The 20,898-nt window shown below is 46.7% G+C and overlaps 1 protein-coding gene across 1 annotated transcript in view; it reads left to right on the top strand.

Annotated features, from left to right (window-relative positions):
• The first annotated feature begins 1,480 nt into the window (after window positions 1–1,480).
• The window catches only part of ADAM19 (ADAM metallopeptidase domain 19), a 28,887-nt gene continuing 9,469 nt past the window's right edge, over window positions 1,481–20,898 (top strand). The window contains exons 1-11 of the mRNA XM_083871627.1: window positions 1,481–1,700; window positions 11,177–11,255; window positions 12,227–12,303; window positions 13,866–14,058; window positions 14,491–14,556; window positions 15,870–15,941; window positions 16,772–16,938; window positions 17,805–17,889; window positions 18,135–18,274; window positions 19,367–19,544; window positions 20,379–20,468. Of these exons, the coding sequence (XP_083727753.1) occupies window positions 1,597–1,700; window positions 11,177–11,255; window positions 12,227–12,303; window positions 13,866–14,058; window positions 14,491–14,556; window positions 15,870–15,941; window positions 16,772–16,938; window positions 17,805–17,889; window positions 18,135–18,274; window positions 19,367–19,544; window positions 20,379–20,468 (1,251 nt within the window). The 5' untranslated portion in view covers window positions 1,481–1,596. The remainder of the gene's footprint in view (window positions 1,701–11,176; window positions 11,256–12,226; window positions 12,304–13,865; window positions 14,059–14,490; window positions 14,557–15,869; window positions 15,942–16,771; window positions 16,939–17,804; window positions 17,890–18,134; window positions 18,275–19,366; window positions 19,545–20,378; window positions 20,469–20,898) is intronic.

Here is a 20,898-nt window from a genome sequence, read left to right as displayed (position 1 = left end):
TTGGTTCTGTTACTGATGCAAATACATCTGGAGAGCATTTCCCCTTATATAAATTTGCTGGGTCTCAGGGGTCGCACTTGGTTTGTTTCAGACAAGTTCCCATTGGCTCTGAAATGAGAGTCAGCAAAGCTTATATACAGCTGGGAGATTTCATTTACACAGCAATTGATGGACTGAAGCAGTGGGATTACTGAAGGAGAAGGGAGGTGATATTAGTAATAATGATGTTTGCACAACCTTTGTGAAGAGATTTTATGGTGATGGAGACCCTCAGCTGTGGGCAAGGGAACCTTGCACTGCCTTCATGTTAGTGAGTGAGGCACAGACCCACCCTGAGATGAATTGAGCACCTTGATTTAGTAAAAGAAGCTCTGCCCCTTGCAATTATCCTTTTCGGTATATCCTAAATGTGTTAACCTGGTCTGCATCATCTCTGTGGGCCTGATGCCACGTCCTGGAAACTGAAGGAAGGATGAGCAAAATCCAGAATATGAGCAGGGAGCTGATGAAAAGAGATATTTGTATTTGCTGAAATGTCAAGTGAGCGTATCTCTGGCCTGACAGAACATCTCATTCAGTCAGCCTTGCTTACTTTCACTTTCAGTGTTCTGTTCTGCAAAATCTCCTCCAACACTGATTTAGAAAATTTTATGGGTTAATAATTTCACCAACCCTCATGATTTCTTTTTTTCTTCCAGTTGAATAAGGTTCATTGTTGTATTAATATGAGCTATTTCTCTTCTGGGGGATTTGTTCATCCATTTTCGCTACAAGAAAGCATTCAGACTTGGAAACCCCAAGCTGACTTTATGTAGTGGTTCTGCTTTGAGGGAGGTAAAACTGAAGACCTCAGAGCCTCTTTTAGTTGCTTCTCTAAAAACCTTATTTTATGCTTTAAGTCTCTGGAATGATTATTCTTTTTTAAATGTTGGGGTTAGTGTATGCATTTACCATTGCACTAAGAAATTGGGGTGCATCCTGTTCAAACCAGCAGGCCCTGGGGAGGCCTGAAATACTCTCTGTGCAATGGCTGAAGGGACAAGGGTCCCTGTTTGTTCCCTGCCTTTTACTGGCACTTTCTGTGAGTTAAGGAATGAGGTGAAAATCTCTGGAAGAGGTGTGATTCCTCTCCTCCTGAAACAGGCTCCTAAAAATGTCTTTCTGCTGTGACAACAAAGGAAGCTTTGGTTAACTAGCTCAGATATTTGACCTCTGGGCAAGCTGGGCTGTCCTGTGATGTGCTGAGCACAACCTACAGCAGAGGGAGGAGCAGGGAACTCTTCCCATCCAACTGCACCTCCAAGCACTCCAGCACCAGGACTTGCTGCCTCTCCTGAGCACTTTATTCCTCCTGAGACACCAGGTGATGTCTCTAGCTCAGGTACAGCGTCCCAGCAGATGCCTGTGCTGCTGCAGATGCCTGGCTCTGCATGGCTGTGCTGTGAGATGCAGCAGCATGCCTGGAGCTGGCAGCCAGTGGTGCATCCCTTCCCTTCCCCATCACTCCAGGTCTGAAGGAGGAGGAAGGCAAGAGGTGGTTTGAGGTCAGCTGCTATTTCCAGTTTGTATTTGTGGTTGTGTTCATAGTTATGATGTATGAGTAACAGGCACCCTCTCTCCTGCACGCAGCATCCACCCCAAGCTGAAGTTACAGTAAAGGCAGAAGGTCAGGAGCTCGTCTTGGAACTGGAGAAAAACAGGTAAGTGTGCTAGTGTCCTGCACTGTGACCCCACTTAAATAATTAATAATGACTATAGTGAGATCAACAGGAAAAACAGTGACTTCAGCAGGGTTTTGATAAAGACAGGATGAGGAAGTCCTTCACTGGATTTCAAGGTTATTCTGAGTCCCCTCAGATGTTAATCAGTCAAACAGCACACTATAGCAGAGCTTCGTCAGCAAAAAAAAGAACCCAAAAAAACAGATGGTGACCTGGCCCTCAGTGTGTAAACTTATTTTTACATCATAATTCTTCCTACATTAACTGTAAAATGTTGCTGATATGAAGCTCCCTATTTACCAAATGGCTCAGTGCTTTAGAGTCAGTGTGACTCTAATGAGGATTTCATTTGCTGTGATCCAAAGAGGTCCTGCTCTGCTTCCTAGGAGAAATGATCTGACAGTTTCAATTCCATTAGTGCCCTTCATGCTGAAGCAGACTGAGAAATTGTTTGTGCATTAACTGAAATGCAGCCTCCTCTCAGGCATGTGAGAGCAATGCTGTGGGCTGTCATAGGGTGTGATGCATATTGAATTCAGCTGAAGCTGCAGGAGATTAAGGTGGGGAGAAGGATTCTGGTCTGGAGGCCACCCCAGAGCTCCTCTGCCCTGTGAGTACATTAGTTTCCAGTAGTGGAATAGCAGCTAGGAATTTAGCTGCAAGAAGCTTGTCTTTGCTCAGTGGTCCAGTTGCGCTGTTGGTGGTTTGGTTTTTTTTAGTGGGTTTGAAGATTTATCTATGGGAAGACAACCAAATGTTTGTCTGCTAGAATCAGTAAGAATAATAACCTCGGAATAATGACCCTGTTTATATTTTAAATGTATTTTATGGACATCCCAACCACAGAGATGGAGGGCTCAGCTTTCCTCCTGAAAGAGTAAAGATCTTACTAGTTCTGATGGCAGTGCATAAACCTAAATTACATTCAGTGTGTTTTGGAGGAAAACCAGATTATTTTTGTCACTGTCTGCAGTACAACCTGAAATGTGATGGCTGATGGAAGATGGGTACCTCCAATGAGACATTTTCTGTAAAAAGTCACAAAAGCTACTGAGAGTTCCAGTGCTGCAAAAACTGGATGCTTTTCACAGGCAGTCATGCACCTGTGAAGAATTAAACAGAAACAGCTCCAAATTCAGTGTTTTTTAACATATTTCAGCTGGGAAAGTAAGACCAGGCACCATGAGCAGTGCCAAGGCAGTCCTGTCTGGAGGAATGGCTGCTGCTGACCACAGTGGTGCCATGCCAGGTCTGAGCTGAGCCTGGAAACAGCACAACCCGTGATGCTGCTGGGAGTCTCCTCCCAGCATTGCCAGGCCTTGCTGACTCTGCAGTTGCTATGCAAAGGTGAATATTTCTGGCACAGCAGAAGCTGGCCAGAGAAAGTGTCCTTGCTGAGCTCCAAGCACAGTGATGTAAGCTCCAGGTGCTCACAGGATTTTCTATTTCTAGCACAGAAAAACCCTTTGCTGATGTTAGTAAACAGGGTTATAATAATAGAAGGTTCCCATTGTGTTTATTTCCTGAAATACATTTTCATTCATTGAGATGTATACACACAGACTTGGATGTGTTTGCCCACACTTCCACTGCAGGATGAATCTCCTTTACAAGTGCTGATGAGATAAAGCAACTGGTTTGGAACTTTTAATTTTTATTTTCTGTGGGAAATGCAGGTGATTCATAGATAGCAGTATTTCTTGTGGGAGGCCTTGCTGGGTCTCAGGTCCTTGCTCAAGAAAGGTGATGATGCAATCCCCAAATGCAGTAAAGTGGAAAGAAAGAAAGTTAAGTGGAAAGGCTCCATTTCTCAGTGGAAGTAGTTTGGAGACTTAAATTGAAAGAGGAATGATGAAGTCCCTGGGAGCCCTGTGTATTTATCAGCATCCACAGAGCACTTTTAAGTGGAGGCAAACCTCTTCTCCTGGGTGAAGAGTGTGACAAGGCAGAGCCCAGCCAGGCCCCTCACATGCCCAGCCTGGGGCTGCTCCACAGCACCCAGGAGCTCATTATTCCTTTGCTTGTCTTACAGGGGAAGCTGAGGGTCTGGAGAAGGTTTGGGGTGCTGAGTAGCTGCAGCATCCAGGACTTCTTCTGGGAAGAGTTTGTTGCCTGGGCAGCAGGAGAGGAAGTGAAGTCTCCCAAGTGGGAAGTGTCCCCTCAAAGCTGTACAACCAAGCTCCAGGTGCAGATTTGCATCAAAATGGGCACAAGAGAACTGCAACTTCAAGGAAGGTACTTGAGGCTTTTTTTAAACTAAAATAAGCCTCAGAGTACTGGGCTATTTAATTGCTCCACTTTAGAAGAGTCTTTGGAAACCAGCTTTGCTGCTGAGGTTGGTGCTGTGCTCCCCCTCTGTCCCTGGGCTCAGCACAGGCAGGTGAATGCACCTACCTACCCCACATTTTACTCGTGGGTCCACATCCCAGACTCCAATCATTTCAAGGAAAGCATGAAATGATTGGCATAATTTGGGTTTGGTGGGGATATGATTTACCCAATTGTTCCCGAAATGAGAAAGGAGAAGTACTAAGCCACTGAAACTGCTTCAGGTGATGTTCTTGGTGGATTAGACGCCTTTATTGCACATTCTCCACTCTCTTTCTGGTAAAATTGCTTTGAAGAGAGGGGGAAGTGTCATAATCTGTACTTTGGTAGGGATGCACTAGCTTTGGAAGAAACATTCTAGTTTCAATATGTGGAAGAAATGTTCACACCATCCAATTTCATATCCCATATGAAAAGGACACTGTGTTCATCCACAGAGGTGAAACACAGAAATGATTGCATATCTTGCTTCAGAGCTGTGGCCAACCCAGTGTTTTGTAATAAGCCCATCACACATCTGCATTTGGGCTTCATATATCTCTGAATACAATTATTGCATTAGCAGTTAACATAATATTGCATTATTTCCTGTCCAAGAATTTGATAAGAAGTCAGAAGCACATTGGAGTTTCAAGCAGAGTTCATGACACACTAACATTGCAGTATAATGACAAAATATATCGCTCAAATGACTCTGGCTTGTTTTAAATGACTCAAATCCATGTCCTGCAGCTGTGGGATTGGAAAGCTCAAAGCTGCACAAACAACAAATATATGGAGAGTTGCCTATAAAGCAGCTTTAAATTTGGCTGGGGCTTAGGAGCGGAAGAATCTGAGTTGCAAACCTTGGATGAAAAGTGACTTTTTTTCGTAAAAGGCATTTGCATTTGTTAATAAAAAGCAGCTTTGAGCCAAGCAGGGACAGGCTGAGAGCCTCTCAATGTGTGTGGCAGCACTGCCTGGTGTGAGCTTTTTCTTAGTGGAGAGGAGAGGAGGGCTCCCATTTGCACAGCAAGATCCTGCATGGAATTTGCCTTCTCACCTCAGTGAAGAAAAGGGAGCAAAAAGACTCTTCTCTTCCTCTTCTCTTCCTCTTCTCTTCCTCTTCTCTTCCTCTTCTCTTCCTCTTCTCTTCCTCTTCTCTTCCTCTTCTCTTCCTCTTCTCTTCCTCTTCTCTTCCTCTTCTCTTCCTCTTCTCTTCCTCTTCTCTTCCTCAGAACAGACTTGGGAGAAGGCCTCTCAGCTGCCAAGGGTTTTGGAGGTTTCTCCAGGGGCTGTCCCTGCCTGTGGGTGAATCCCTGGGACAGCCTGGGGCTGTTTGTTTCAGCTCCTGATTCTGGCCACTGCCCTGGGTGGCAGAGCCTCAGTGGAGATTTGCAGGAGCTGCCTGAGGACACAGCAAAGGATGTCCAGAGCTCATCTGCTCTGACCTCAGGAGTCAACAGAAGGTTGTTTTTAGGGCACTCTGATAGGGAGCAGTATCATTTCCAAGCTCTGCTGGCCCTTCCTGGGTAGGTGACAAGTGCTCCCACCCAGCCTGGTGCTCTCAGTGGTGCAGTAAAAGATCTGTGTGTCACTCTATTCCAGTGTTTCCTGCTATTGCACATTTCCAGGGCCTCTCCTACCAACTGAGAGAGGAAGTTGCTGCCCATTTCTGAGCAGGAAGGATATATGAGATTATTCCACTGATGGGCTACACATCATCCATGTCTAATGGGCTTCCTTCATGGGCAGGGGTTAAAGGTCATGCAAAGGGGGGAAATTGAGTTTATCCTGCTCTACTGTCTCTTGGAATCATCAGAAAAAAACAGGGGTGGGTTCTGGAAAGCCACAGCTGCTTTTCAGCTTCCTGATCACCTCAGGATATTCATTGATTCCTCTGTGTGGGGCAGAGAGGAAGAGACAGGAAAATGAAGCCTTTTAAATCCTCTCTGTGCTGGCTCATTATCAGCCAGTTTTCCATTTATTTCATTTCCTTTTTCCTCTCCAGGCAACCTTTATGGTTCCTATTGGTAAGTCAAGGGTCTGTGTGACAAATCTTACTGTAACATAATTTACACAGTGAATGTCACAGATGATGTGGGTGGGAGAAGGGGATGGAGAGTCTTTAGTCTATGATGCTTTCCCAGGCCTTACAAATGGCTTGTTTAGTTCCACCTCAATAGTTGGGAAGCCACTCTTTCCTTCCAAACTGCTGTGTTTACACAATAAATGTTCTTAGCAAAAGCTCTAGAGGAAGGGAGCTTAAGAGCTCCAGGATTCATCTGGATGGAACTCACCAAAAAAAAAAAAAAAGAATGGATTTCATTGGTTTTATCAAGTGCCAGGTTTTGACTGCAATATTCCAGAGGCTTGAAATCTCTCATTTCCCACTAATGGTGGATATGGAAAGCAGGCCTGCCTGCTTGTGTTGTCATGAGTCATGTGTTGGTGGTGTTCAAGATGGGGCCACTTCAGGTTTTGATAATAAATTCTGGCTTTAGGGAACATTTATGTGACTGAGAGGCAAGAGTTCACATTCCCCTTCTTACCCTACTTGGATCCTGTTGAGAGGCAATGGAGTGGGACCACAAATTGTAGATGGAAATCTCATGTCTAAGGTTTCTTGGGAAAATCAATTCCCTCCACCCCCAGCTGCTGGCAGCCTGGCTGGACAGATTTATTGTGATTTGAGGAAAGGGACAGGGAAAGAGCTGTAAGAGACTGCAGGCTTCACTTTTCTTGGTCCCATGACTGAAAAATCGATGTCAATGTTTCTCATGAGAGCTTCATGGACCATTTGGCTTTTGTTTTTTTGGGAGGAAATAAAAACCATGTCCATCTCCTAGATACTGCTGGGTGTTTCCAGGCTGGCAGCTGTCCATGTAGACTAGCCCCTCTGTAAAATGAGCTCAAACAAAGTTGCTGATGGGACCAAATTATTAAAAGTCCTTCTTGCTTTAATTAGTAAGAACATCAGAATGCTGCTGGGGCACTCTGGGTGCCTGTGGGTGATCTCAGGCTGGTGCAAATGAGTGTGTTCATGACAGCCCTGAGCTCCTCTTAGGCTTGTGCTGACAAGTGATGTTTTAAAGGCAAAACTGCTCTCATTTATCAGGAAAATAGGGGTGAGGTTCTTTAGAGCAGCTGGGAAATGTGCACTCCCTCAAGAGGACATGGTTGTGTGAGCAGGGCCCCAGCTTTCCCTCTGCTGTTTTTGGGAGTGTTTGGCTGTGCTGTGCAGCCCCTCTTCCCCCAGCCCCTCTTCCCCCAGCCCCTCTTCCCTCAGCTGCTTCTCTGCTCCTCAGCAGTGGCCAGATGAGCTGAAAGCCCCATCCTTTCCCCATCCCCAAGTGCCACAGGGGCAGCTGCCTGCTGGCAGAGCTGGGTTTGCCCTACACCCTCCGCCTGCCTCTCCTGTTGAGAGCCATCTCAGCTCATGAGTGAAGTATGTGACCCCCTGGCAGGGTGTCCCAGCAGAGCCAGGCTGCCCTGTGTCAGGGCAGGGAGCAGCACAGGGAGGAGGGCTGTGTGTCAAACAATGATATCATTGACAGCCTGGAGCGGGACGGCTCCACGACGGCCATCAGCAGGAACCGGCTCAGGCCATCTGTACATGATGGCACAGAGCCACTCTCCCTTCCTCCCTTGTGTTCAACCTGGCTCCCAAGGCTTTCTGGGGAACAAATCCTGCCAAGAGCAGGCTATTCCACCCTGGGCTTGGAGGCTGAGCTGGATCTTGGGGATTGACTGATCTTGCCGAAAGCCGGTCCCCGTTGGAAAGGTGTGGGAGCATCCCAAGTGCTCGTGTGCAGCTTTCCCTGGCCACAAACAGGCTGCAGCTGCTGTTCAGCTTTAGCAAAGGAGGCTGCTCCCATCCCAAAACAGCTTTTTCTCTGACTTCATCAATTCTTCATGCTGATAACTCCTCTAAGGAGAGGCTGTGTGCTGCCTTTTAGGAAGATGATGTGTGCTAGCGATCTGCCAGCTGCCTGACTGGATCTCAGAAGCCTTTAAGTGATGTTATTCTGCATCCGGATTTTTTGCAGCTTCAGTGTGAGCTGGTGGAGAAGTGGTCACTGAGGCATGTAATGTAACTGAGAAGAAAGAATCAAATTGTCCCATTTTTTCCAGACTTTCCTTCTCCAGCAAGAAGGTGAACTCTGTGTTCTTCTGGAAACTTCCATCAGTGCTTTGCAGGGCTGAGCTGCCCTGGAATCATCTGTTCAGCCTGGCAGGGTTGTTGTCCTGAAATGATGGCAGAGAAGGTTTTGGGGTATGGGTGTTTCTCTGCTGTTTATCCAACAACTGGTACAGGTGGAAAAGAGAGTCAAGACTGGCTGATAACTCTGGTGCACTGTTGGTGACAATAAGGTTTGTTTGCTGTTTATTTACAATTTGGCGGAAAGCTTGCTAAAGAAGTGAGTTGGGCTCAAAATAAGACACCAAGGATGTTGCAAGATGTCTTGTTGTTTTTCCTCTTTCCTCACCGCCCTCCCCACCACACCCTGTGATAACCCTTTCTGAGAGTGCTGCAAGAGCCCCAGGCCCCCCTGCATTGAGGCTGGGAACTCTCTTCAAAACAGGACTGTTCCAAGGTCAGAATAAGAAACTGGACTTTTCTTAGGGACCCTGTGCTGTAGAGTAGGAATCAACTGGTGCAGAGAGGCTTGGAAGTTGCAGCATAGAGATGACACAGGTTTTCAGCTGTCCCTAAAAATTCAGGCAATGCTCCTTGATCCAATCTAGGAAGGGGCTGGAGCCTGAGTGTGCAAGTGGGAAGGGATATTCACACACCCTGGGCCTCATCCTGTGTCCGGAGCTCTGGTGCTGGGCAGGAGTCACAGCTCTGAGGAGCCTCCTGGGCAGTGCTGAAGAGGGGATCTAAGTGCCTATTCATGGCTAATGCTTTCCAAGAATAAAGAAGCAGGAGGAAAACACAAGCCTGCTTGTTTTGGGGATGAAACAAGCTACTGGAAATCCACGGGCTGGTGTCTGGCTTTAACAGCCCAGGGCAGATCACACTGCTTCACTGTCTGCCCCTGACACAGACCAGATACCTGCCAGAGCACTGCTCAAGGCAATTTCCTGCCAGTTAATGCAATCTCTTGATTAAATATTTGTTTCTTGCACCCTTGCTGAGCAAGCTGCTGCAGTCAGGGAGATGAAGGGAGTTATGTTCTGTGGCATGTTGATTATCTTGGGTTTACAGACCTGGGACAGCTGAATGCAGCAACTTCACCTTCTGATCACTGACAGGACCTGGTGATAAGAATTAACACATCAGAAAGACACAAAATGAGCCTTTCTGGGCAATGCTGAACTTTAAATGTGGAGATGAAAGCTGCTGTTTTCCTGACATCAGATGCTGTCAGACACAGCAGTGGCACAGTTAAGCTGTGGGTACTTGTTCAGCTGTCTGAGCCTTTGGATGCCAGGTGGGTGGAGCACTTTCAAACACTGATGAAAGGTTTTGTATCCGGTTGTTTTGGTGTAATTTAATTCGATACGACAGGCACCAGTCCCTTTTTTAAACAGAAATGTTTTCAAGGTTGATAAGATCTGACTGACAGGTACCAAAAGCCAAGATGGGAAAAATATTTGTGCTTGCTTGTGATACAGCTTTCTTCATCCAGCTTAAAGAAATCAGGCAAAGAAAAGAAGAAAACTTTTTTTTTTCTACTTTCTACAGTTTAGTTCTAAAATCTGGTGTGTGACATGCTTTAAACAGGGATGCAAAGGGATTGAGCTGCAGCTGCATCTGACAACACATTGCCCAGGGTGCATGTGGCATCCTCATGGATGGCAAATGTGGCACTTTGGTGGCCTGGCAGCACCCTGGGGTGGCTGCAGGAGTGTGTTTCATCAACAGGGCATGCTCTTGTGATCCTTCTCCAAATTTGTGCAAGACAAACTATTGTTTTTTAAAAAAACTGCTTTAAACCTACATTTTATGGCTGCTGAGATGGACACAGGATATGACTTTGGTTTGGCCCAGATTTGGAGTTGCTGTACTTTTTACATCACTGTTTAGCAAATGCAGATGTTTAAAAAGAAGAGAAGGCTGTTTCCTCTGGAACTAAATCAAAATGCTTTCTATTCAGTGCACAGGAGCTCCTTTTATAGACTTTGGTCTGATGCTGGGTTGAAAACAGGGAGAATATTGTGTACATGGGGATGACATGAACAAATTCAAATTGGGGAATCAGCATTTTCCTGTGACAAAGATGTGAACCAGCTTGTGGGCAGCAGTTGAGATGCAGATACAGATTTATTTATGATTGTACTCAGATTTGGGCAGTGGAGACAGTCTGGGTTTGAGCTGAAGACTCACACCAGCACCCAGATGTGTCCTGAACTGACCCGTGTTGTTTGCTATGCTGGATTTGGTGCCTTGAATTTAATCCCAGTATATCTGGAGCATAATCTGACAACAGAAAAAAAACTCTGCACAGAGACTTGTACCCATTCAGGGTCAGTGATTAGGTTGGGATGCTGGCTTTTTAAAAGTCCTCATGTAAAAATTGAATTGCTCACTTGCAGCTGTTGGAATTGGATCTTGGTGCCTAACTGAACTCAGGGACAGGCTCTCTGTTATTGTTTTAATTTAATAATTGGCTTGAAAGAGCATTTAGATGGCTTGTGGGGTCCTTCCAGGAGTGGATGTGCTCTGTGAGAGGTGCTCAGCTCCTGCCAAGGCAGTGAGGACGTGGAAGTGACAAAGTCAGCTGTGCTCCCCTCTTCTGACCCTCTGCCATCATCACAGTGTGCTCTGCACGGGGAGCACAGCCCATGGTGATGGTGCTCCCATGGATCCCATGGCTCCTGGGCCAGCAGGAGCTGCCACTGCTCCCTGAACAAGGCAGGAGGGAGAGCAGAGTGCAGAGACAGCACAGCTGGTGTCCTCTGTATCCCTGTCTCTCACCTGCCCCCTCAGGTGGTTTCACACTATGGGTAGAAAACAGTGTCTGCCCCAAATCCACACCAGTGGCTCACAGCAGTAGGAATATTTACACTGACTTCAGACAGAGCTGGATCTAGCTGATTTTCCAGCCCCCCTAAGAAGCAGAAATCCAGGTCAAAAGAAAGCTCTTACCATCTTGATTTTTAAATTTACTTTTCTTTCACCCCCTCCACTGTGTCTGCAGAAACCTCTTTGCACCAGGCTACACTGAGACCCACTACAACCAGACTGGCCAAGCCCAGAGCACCCCCCTGGCCCACACGGTGAGTGCAGAGATCCCTCCTTCCTGTGCCTGCCTGGGACACCAGGCTGGGCCTTGGAGAAGCAGGTGAACCTCTTTCTCCTGAGCTTTTTTTTTTTTTTTTTTTTTTTTTGAGGGTACAGATCCCCACAGCTTTAAGCTAAAGGGGAGGGCAGTCCAGCTTTCTGATCTGGGAGGTTGCAGTGGGAAAGCTGCTCCATCCCCCAAAAATGGTAAAAACATCTTTCTGTTTTGCCTGAGCTCTCTTATGAGAGCCAAGGTCTGCTGCCAGCATTGCTCCCCTCTCTCTGGGTGCTGGGGAATTGTTTATTCCTCATACTCATCTTGCTTTTAGTTTTGCCACCAGGTTCCCCATGCTGGGGACCTTCCCAGCCTTTGGGGAACACAGTCAGGTCCTGTTCATAAAACCCCCATAAATTACTGATCTCACACAGGCTTGGCTGGCTCTGCTGCAGCAGCACAAAGATGTGCATTGGTCACAAAGCAAAAATAAGAGATAAAATCCCCATGAGATCATCTTTCCTACTGCTGCCCTGGGGTGAGGGGAAGGGATATCATGAATATGTTGGCGTTTCTGCCCCAAAGCCTCCTTGTCCCAGCCAGAGGCTGCTTTTGTCACTGCCCACGGTGTCACCCTCTCTGGGGTTGATGCCACCACATCCCTTAGGGGTGACCCAGGGCCAGCTGCCATCGATGGGCAGCTCCTGTTACAAGCTTTGGGTCTGCCCCAGTGCTGCAGCCATCCGAGTCCTCTACTTGGGGACTCAAAGCTCTCAGTTTTCGCTGCCCACAAGGAGCTGTTGGATGCTCTGGCACAGGAGCAGCTGAAAGGGCCAATTTTGCTGCGGAGTCATGGAGATGCAGCGCAAAGGGAACAATTAAATACACAACGCCTAAATACAGTCTAAATACATAAATAGCCGTGTCCATCCCCTTTCTGCAGTGCCAACCCTGCCTCCCTCTGCCTTGCAGGAGCATTGCTTTTACCATGGTGTCGTGCGAGGCTGGGAGAGCTCCAGTGTCACCCTCAGCACCTGCCGGGGGCTGCGGTGAGTGCGGGAGGCTGCGGGAATCTGGGGATGTCCAGGGGATGTCCCCGAGAATGTCCCTGGGAATGTCCCTGGGAGTGCCTCTGCTCAATTGTTGTCACCCCAGCCTGGCTGCCCTGTTTCTCTCCCAGTGGATGGAGCAGCTCTCAAAGAGCATAAAAAGGGCTGTGCTGGGGAAAAGGCAGAAATTTGGATATGACTAGTAGCCATGGGCTCCTAAGCAGCTGCAGGACCTTCCCCCTGTATGCTGCCAGTGTGGGCATTGCAGTGCAATAACTGAGTTTAACTTGAGGCCACTGCAGCAAAAGGCTCCTGTCAGTGGCTCAGAGGCTGCATCTGTCACAGGCAGGGACAGGGCTCAGCATGTCCCAGCCCAGTGCTGGAAACCTTCTCCCAGTCTCTCACAGCTGGCAATTTTCTGTGTGTTTGGGGGCAAAGCCTTCAAGCCTGAGCTCCCTCCTGGGTTGTGAGCCCTGCTCTCTGCTTGCTCCCCAGATGGTGCCAGGGCTGTGTGTGTGAAACCTTTATTTTGGGAGTAATGGAGCCTTTGGCTGGAAAAGGGGGTCTGTATCCTCAGCCAGGAGTAAATGGAGCAGTTTGTTGTGACCAAAGAGCTGCATTCATTTACACCAGCTCAGAGTTTGTTTCCAAAACATCACACGGGCTTTGTTGACATTAGTGGTCATCTGCTCTGGAGCCTGGCTGGAAGCTGTGCTGATGGGACTGGCTCCAGCCAGGAAACAGCCCCTGCCAAAACAAACCTGAGACATCTTGGTGAGTGTAGCACAGGCCAAAAGGCCCAGTGGGATAAACAGGACAGTGCAGACACCTGTGGCTTGCAATTAATACTCGAAAAGCAAAAGCAGTCACAGGTGTGACTTCTGTGTTTTCCTGGGCTCTGCTTTGCAGCTCCAGAGGGACAGAGATGTTCAGTGTGTCTGTGCAGAGGGTTCCTGCACCCTGAGCTGTCAATGTCTGCTGGCAACTCCTTGATATCTTTTTCTGACTGCTGGGGAGGCACAGGAGCTGAGCACATGTGGCTGTTCTCACTCTGAGCCTGCACGCTGTCATGCCATCAAGCCACACATCTTTGAGAGGGCATCACACACAGATTTCCAGCTCTCCTGGCTGCTAAATGCTCATCAAGAAAACTAGAAACATCTCAGGATGTGCATGACCCAGAGAGAACTCTGCTTTTCCTGTTGACAAAGTCTTCACGTTTTTCAGGTCAGGTCTGTTAAAGGCAAATTTCTTCTGTTGGTAGAAAAGGTTCCTCTGCCCCTAAAGAAAAAGCTGTAAGTTAAACTTCTCAGGTTGCAGCACATGCTCCAGCAGCCCCTCAATGTCTGAGGCCCAGCAAATGGATTTTAATAGATGGAAGCTCAGGGATTTCCCCCTCTGAATTCAAAATATTCCCACCCTTTTTATTAATGAACTGGCTGGCCTGGTAAGGGTAAGTGTCTTGCCAGAGTCAGATGGGAGCTCAGCAGCAGCAGAAGGATTTATCTCCAGTTGCTGTGATAGTAATTAACTTTCCCTTTTATTGCTTCCCGTTTCAACAGAGGACTCATCGTATTGAGCAGCAATTCCAGCTACATCTTGGAGCCAGCTCCTGACAGCCCAGACCAGCACTTGATTTACAGGGTGGATAACCTGAGGCTGCAGGGAGGAGCCTGTGGCTACCAGGGCACTGGGGGTGCAACTGAAGATTGGCTCAGGGACTTCACAACTGGGATGAAATCACCAGGCCAGAGGGTGAGCAGGGCTCAGCCTTAGTCCATGCATGATGCCCCAAATATCCCACTTGTTCCCAGCCCTGCTGTTCCCTGGGAGCATAGCTCTGAAAGTGAAATGGCGAACATTTAGGAGGGTTTGCAGCAAGCTGTTTGTGAAATAGTGGCTCCAGCAGGGAAATAAATGAGTGTTGGGGGCTGTGGTGGGCTGTAGCTGTTCCTACATCTGATACAGGAACAAAAGGTGGGTTGAGGGCAGGCTTATGGGCACTTGCTGTAACTATACTGACTTTGACTGCCCTAAATCCATCCCATTTGGAGGTCTCTGTGTGTGATGGGGTGAATGGCCAGTGAGACACAAACTGGGAAAAATGACCTCTACATATATTTTGTGAAGAGTTTATTGGGGACTACTGGGGGATTCACCAAACAACCTGTGTGGCTGCTGCTGCAGGTAAAACGGGACACTCTGCAGGCTACAAAGTACGTGGAGCTCCTGCTCGTGGCTGATTATGCAGAGGTAAGAAATGGGATTTTTGTACCCAGGGAGCACTGGGCACAGGGCATCCCACCTGCAGCATCCCTGGGGCAGGGAGGGCTGCTGGGGCTCAGCAGGTTTTCTTTTACAATCTCAATGATTCTCAGCAGACAGGGAGAGCTGTGTCTTGGTCACTTTTGTCCTGGCAGCCACCACTGCCCAGGGAGAGATGCAGATTTGGATGAGGGCTGAGGGTCAGTCCTGGTCTCCCAGGGTAGCAGTGGTCAGTCTTAGTTATGGCTGGGAGATTCTGCCTTCAGATTAGGGAAATTTGGGGGTTTCCAGGGATGATGTGCTTCTAACTGCAGTACACTTAATCTCTAGACAAGATAACCATGATTATGCTCTGCTCTGAGCTGCTAGCAGATATATAAATATACATTTTTAAGGCTCCACATCACAGGGTAGGTCTGGGAAAAGCTGAGTGAAGTCAGCAAACCCTCCCCCACCCCCATTCCCAGCCTGGACAGCAGGCCAGACACACTGACAGTGCAAACCACACAGTGCTGTCCTGATTGTTTAATCTCCAGCACAGACGGGAGCCAGGCTGGTCCTATCCATAATTTACAACTTGAAACTCCAGTAGGGAAAAAACCACACAGTGCTCTGGGCTGTAATTTATTCTGAACAAAGTTAAAGAGGCAGAACCTATTTTGGTTTCTCTGTGAGGCAGCAGGACACCAGAGAAACTGAGAAAACACATAATACCCAGGAACTGCCATATGTTGTTCAGCATTTGATCAGACAAACTGGGACAGAGTCTCACAGTGTTGTTGTTAACTCCCTTTTTTTTGCTTTGTCCCTCACTAGAAGAAAAGTCCTGGGTTTTGTCATTGGTTAAACAAAAATCTGAATGTTTTACCACTTTAATGCTTTGAAAGAAACAGTTTGCTAAAATTAACTCTTTAATTGCCACGTGGTTTAAATAGGCAAATTGATTGGATGAGTGAGATGTGATGAGAACTCCAGCAGTCTTGACCTCAGGCTTGATAACAGTCCTGCTATCAAACATTTTACCTGGCACATTTGCCAGTTCTTTGCCAGCCTCTGGCTCTGGGGGCACTGATAAATTTGGTTTGCTGCACTGTGCCACCACTGGAGTAGCATCACTGCCATGGGGTGCCAGGGATGAATTCTGTACTCACCTGTACAGGTGAGCTTAAAGTCAGATGTGCAGTGCAGGGAGACTTCACTTCATAGTGACCTTCTTATTTCCAGAATAATGTGGCTTGTTTTAACACATTTCAGCTCTTTGTAGTTGCCTTTGTGCTGCCTGACCTGTTCATTTTGTTCAGTTTCAGAATCATCACTTCAGCATGGAAGCAACAAGGCAAAAATTAGTGGAGGCTGCTAATTACGTAGATAAGGTGAGATGGGGTGTGTGTGAAAGGAGGAAAGCAAGGCCCAGATGATAAAGAATGAGAATTAATTGGGCCAGAGGAAAGCTGGCTTTTTGGGAGAGAGAATACTGTTTTGGGAGTTCTCTCCAGTGACTTAGGGAAAGCATCTGCCAAACCATTGTGTTGTTCCAAATCCAGAACAGGGTGGGGGGATCTCCATTCCTTCCCTTGGAGCCAGCATGAGCATCTTGTGTTTTACTACATCTCTGTATAAAAACTGTAACCTAAGTCATGCCTTTTGAAAAGAGACTGAGGTATTTACTTGAAATGGTAGAAAACCTGGGAAGCAGAGCTGGAAGGAGCCCTCAGAAGTCATCCCTGCAGTGGTATCTACTACTGCTGAAGTAAACCTTCCTTGCTTTTCAGATCTATTCCCTTCTGCTCCCCTTAAACTCCTTCCATCACTCCTTTCACCCTGCTACCCATGAATGCTTCTCCTGTTTGTGCTTGACATGGGCAGAAGATATTTCCTTACTCTTTTCAGGGATTTTGAAATATTGGAAGATGAAATATGATATCAGTCTCCAGTCTTTGTTTCTTCAGATTGAGTCTCTGCCATTCATTCAAAAATGGAAGCTCAATGTCTCTATTTCAGTCAAGTTTAGATTTTTGGATGGTTGCACATTTCTGTCTGCACAACTCAGCACTAAGCTGAAATGCATTTCCAGAAGCAGCACCTTCTCTAGTAGACATATGGATCTCTTGTAGCAATTAGCAGCATATATTCAATATTTAAAACACAGTAAAATAACTTTGTGGTGCTCATTTTATCATCTCTTCTCTTTTCTGTATCTTAGTTTTACAGGGCCTTGAATATCCGGATTGCTTTGGTGGGGCTGGAGATCTGGAATTCTAGGGATCAATGTGAAGTAACAGACAATCCCTACTCCACCCTCAAGGCCTTTCTGGCCTGGAGTAGCAAAGAGAGGCTGCACAGAAAACATGATAATGCCCAACTAATCACGTAAGGTCATTTCTCCTGTTTCTGACAAGTGGGGTGGGTGGGTGGGAAATCAGTTTGTACCGTGATATCCTCCCAGGATTCAAAGTGGGGTTGTGGAAAGCATGAACCCCTAACCCATCCCACTGACACACAGTGCTGGGAGCCAGCTGAGGATGGCCTGTGACTGATGAGCCACTGATCCCATCAGGGCCATTAGCCTGGCCAGCAGTGCAGATGGCATTGGAAGAAAAAATTGCAGCAGCTCTCAGATCTCCTTACCTCTTCTGTGGAAATTCATCCACCAGGATGAGTCAGAGGACCTGTAGGGTTGAAATGCAGAGATACAATGCCTTTTCCCTTGTTTTCTTTGGTTGGGTTTTTTGCCCTTTAACATTACTGTATTTCCTCTCCATCTGGTCATGTCCTGAGCACAATTTCCAGGGCTCCCATTTCAAAGATGTTGTCAGGGTGGTGCAGAATTCCAGCTCAGAGGCAGGAGCAGAGCATGGCTGCACCTCAAAGGTGTTACCTACTACTCTCTCAAGTCCCCAAATCCCAAGTGGGCAAATATCAGTCTTATGGTAAATTAAATATTCACAAACAGTGCTCAGCTAAGGATCCAGAAATAGTCTTCTCTGTGCTTTTTGCAAAGCTCAGCAGGAACACTTTTTGGAACTAAAAAAATAGGATTGTCTGGCTGGCCCATAAAACAGAGTAGCAGTCCAAGACAAACAGACCTTAAGGCTTTGTAGCTCTGCTATGATGTCCTGCACTGGCAGACACTACAAAGACAATGTGTAAGGAGCTGTGCACTGCAGGGTGCATTTCTCTGCCTGCCTCCTCGAGTGCCTCAGTGCCATTTCATGCTTTCTTTGGGTTGATTTTAGGGGTGTGCCCTTCAAAGGTACCACAGTAGGCTTGGCTCCCGTGATGGCCATGTGCTCTGATTTCCAGTCAGGAGGAGTAAACATGGTAAGTAATTGCTAATTCCCAGTCTAAAGCTTCTTGCCAGCAGTGAATACACAGGATAGATGCCTCCCAAAGCCCAGGGAGAAAATATTCCCTGTTAAGCTCTCCACTCACCTGCTTACAGGCAGGAATACCTTCAGTAGATATTTTCTACATGTACAAAAGAGAAAATATCTCACCCCACTCACTCAGAGGTGCACAGGACAGGCACAGGTAAAATGCTGATGTGGCTCTTTGTCCTTGCACAGGATCACTCTGATAATGCCATTGGTGTTGCTGCTACCATTGCCCACGAGATGGGACACAATTTTGGCATGAATCACGATTCTGCTGGCTGCTGTACCACGCCTGCAGCAGATGGGGGCTGCATCATGGCCTCTGCAACTGGGTGAGTTCATCTTGCACGGGCTCAGGGCGGAATGCAGTGGGCTGTGTTAAAAGAGCCTTGGTGGAGTAAGAACTAGAAATGTAGAGTGAAAGTGGGTTTGTTGCTGCCTGCTGGAGTCAGTGTTTATAGATAAAAAATTGCTGGACAAACCCTTGGTCGTGGAGCAGTAGCAATTTGCTAATTCCCAAGGAACTGAGACTGGCATAAGGTAATGGCAGCATTTAAAAGTGGAGCTCTGAACTGTATGACAAGAATTTTTTCTGTTCCTTTTTCTCAAGAATGCTCCTTCATTTCCAAGAGCTTGTGTTTAACAGGAAAGAACTCTGAGAGAAAGGGGAAGCAAGCTCTAGAACCCATAGGAATTCAAAATATGATTTGGGATGAGGAAACAGAAATTTCTACCATTCAGTCACGAAACATGCCAGACGAACCCATACACTTAAAACCACATTCACCATCTTCTCACGCCTTCCTCTATTTGAACAGATTTTTTTTTTTAATAGACATCTTTTTTTATGTGCCTCATTTCCTCCAAAATCATTTGCATGAGAAGTGAAAGCACAGTGGCATGCAAGTAGAGCACACAACATCCACACACATGCACAGCCACACATGGAGTGCACAGGCATTGTAACATAATAAATAATAATTAATTCACATCACGAAAAATATTCATGTTCTTCAAAATGAGATGGTAGATAGGAAAAATGAAATATTTTTAGCAGTTAGGCTTACAGGTAGTAAGCCCTAGTGCTGGATTCTCAGACTTGTTCAAGCAGTTAGGAATAAACCACAACTCCAGTACTGAGGAGAGGTCAGCAGTCACAGTCAAATGTAACAACATATTTTGGTTCTATAACATTTATTTTGTAAGGCAATTGTATTACCAAACCATCTTGCAGTGCAGTCTCTCCTTGTCTTCAAGTGCAGTGCAGGCACAGGAAATCACAATCTGCTTTAGCACAACTCCAAGAATTTCAGGGAGAGACCTTTGTCCTTTGGCACTTGTCAGGATTTGCATGTTCTCCTCTTTGCTTCTCTAAACCATTGCCCAGACCTGTCTTCATGTTCTTTTACCCTGTCTATATTCAGGCACCCATTCCCCAAGGTGTTCAACCAGTGCAACAGACAAGAGCTGGAGAAGTATCTGCAGTCTGGTGGAGGGATGTGTCTCTCCAATATGCCAGACACCAAAAGAATGTATGGTGGAGGGAAATGTGGAAATGGCTACTTGGAAGAAGGAGAGGAGTGTGACTGTGGAGAGGTGGAGGTAAACAATTGTTCAGATCCAACCATCTGGGGTTTAGTGGGACAATTTTTTTTTTAATTGCGTATTTTGCAAATGCGGTTATGTGATCAGCTTTTCATTGTGCAGGAAACAAAAATGTATAAATATATATGTATAAATCAATATATATATTTATAAATCAAGGTTCTAAAATACTACATCTGACTTCACAGTGTGTGGTACAATCCACCCCCAAATTCAAGGATGGTGTGGTCCAGGGCTGAACAGAAGTGATTAAAACTTCATTTAAAAAGGAGATTAAAAAAGTGATTTTAGATCACAGAATCACAGATTCATTTAGGTTGGAAAAAACCTCCTAGATCATCAAGTCCAACCTGTGACCCATCACCTCCTTGTCAACTGAACCACAGGACCGAATGCCAAATCTAGTCATTTCTTGAATACCTCCAGGGACAGTGACTTCACCACTTCCCTGGGCAGCCCATCCCAATGCTTAACAACCCTTTCAGCGAAAAAATTCTTCCACATGTTGCAGTTTCATATATAAGTTCACTTTACCTGTGGCTCCACTCCTGTTAAGGATGGGGCTTCTCTCACCACTGCATCTCACTTCTGCAAACCCACCCTTTGCCTCAGAAGAAAAAAGGGAGCTGGAGGCAGCAGCCCAGACTCTCAGGTGTGATAAGCACAAGCAGTTGTGTCCCATCAGAGGGTGGCTGTGCAGTGCTGGCATTCAGCTGGTGCTGTGCACCATGAGATAACGTGGGAGGGATTGTGTTGCTTTGTGTGTGAGAACACACCAGTGCCAGCCTCAGGTCTGCCCTGTGAACTCTGCTGCACCTCACTGTCTTCCAGGACTGCAGGAACCCCTGCTGTGACGCCAGGACCTGCTCCCTGAAACCTGGTGCTGAGTGTGCCCATGGCAGCTGCTGCCACCAGTGCAAGGTGGGATCTCTGGGTATTCCTAAGAGGAAAGGGAATAACAAGGGTGCAAGTGTGAGGATGAAAACTGGAAGGGGAAGGGGAGAAAACACAGCTAAATATGGAGTTTAACTCCTCACCTGGTTTGATTTTTCTTCAGGTGCAACAGCCATGAGTATAATCAAACTAGTGGACTCCTTTCTTCTGGCTGATTGACTCCTGTGGTATTATAAGATCAGCTGTGAATGCTGCTGGAGTGAAGTCAGACTGTCTCTCTTAAACACTGAGGGATAAATCAGAGCTGATATTTCCCTCCATTGGCTCTAGAGGAAATCTGGGTAGAGCTCTTGGAGCAAACACTTCCTCCAGGGATTAGGCTGGATGCTGTGTTTGCTCTGAACCCTCTTTTCTGAGGTGCAGCTGAATTCCTTTAGCTCAGGTGTTTGCTGAAGAA

The sequence above is a fragment of the Zosterops lateralis genome (assembly GCF_965231275.1).
Source record: "Zosterops lateralis genome assembly, chromosome: 14".
Taxonomy (NCBI): Eukaryota; Metazoa; Chordata; class Aves; order Passeriformes; family Zosteropidae; genus Zosterops; species Zosterops lateralis.
Note: the sequence above shows the minus strand (reverse complement) of the source record. Positions and strands in the feature narration are given on the sequence as shown.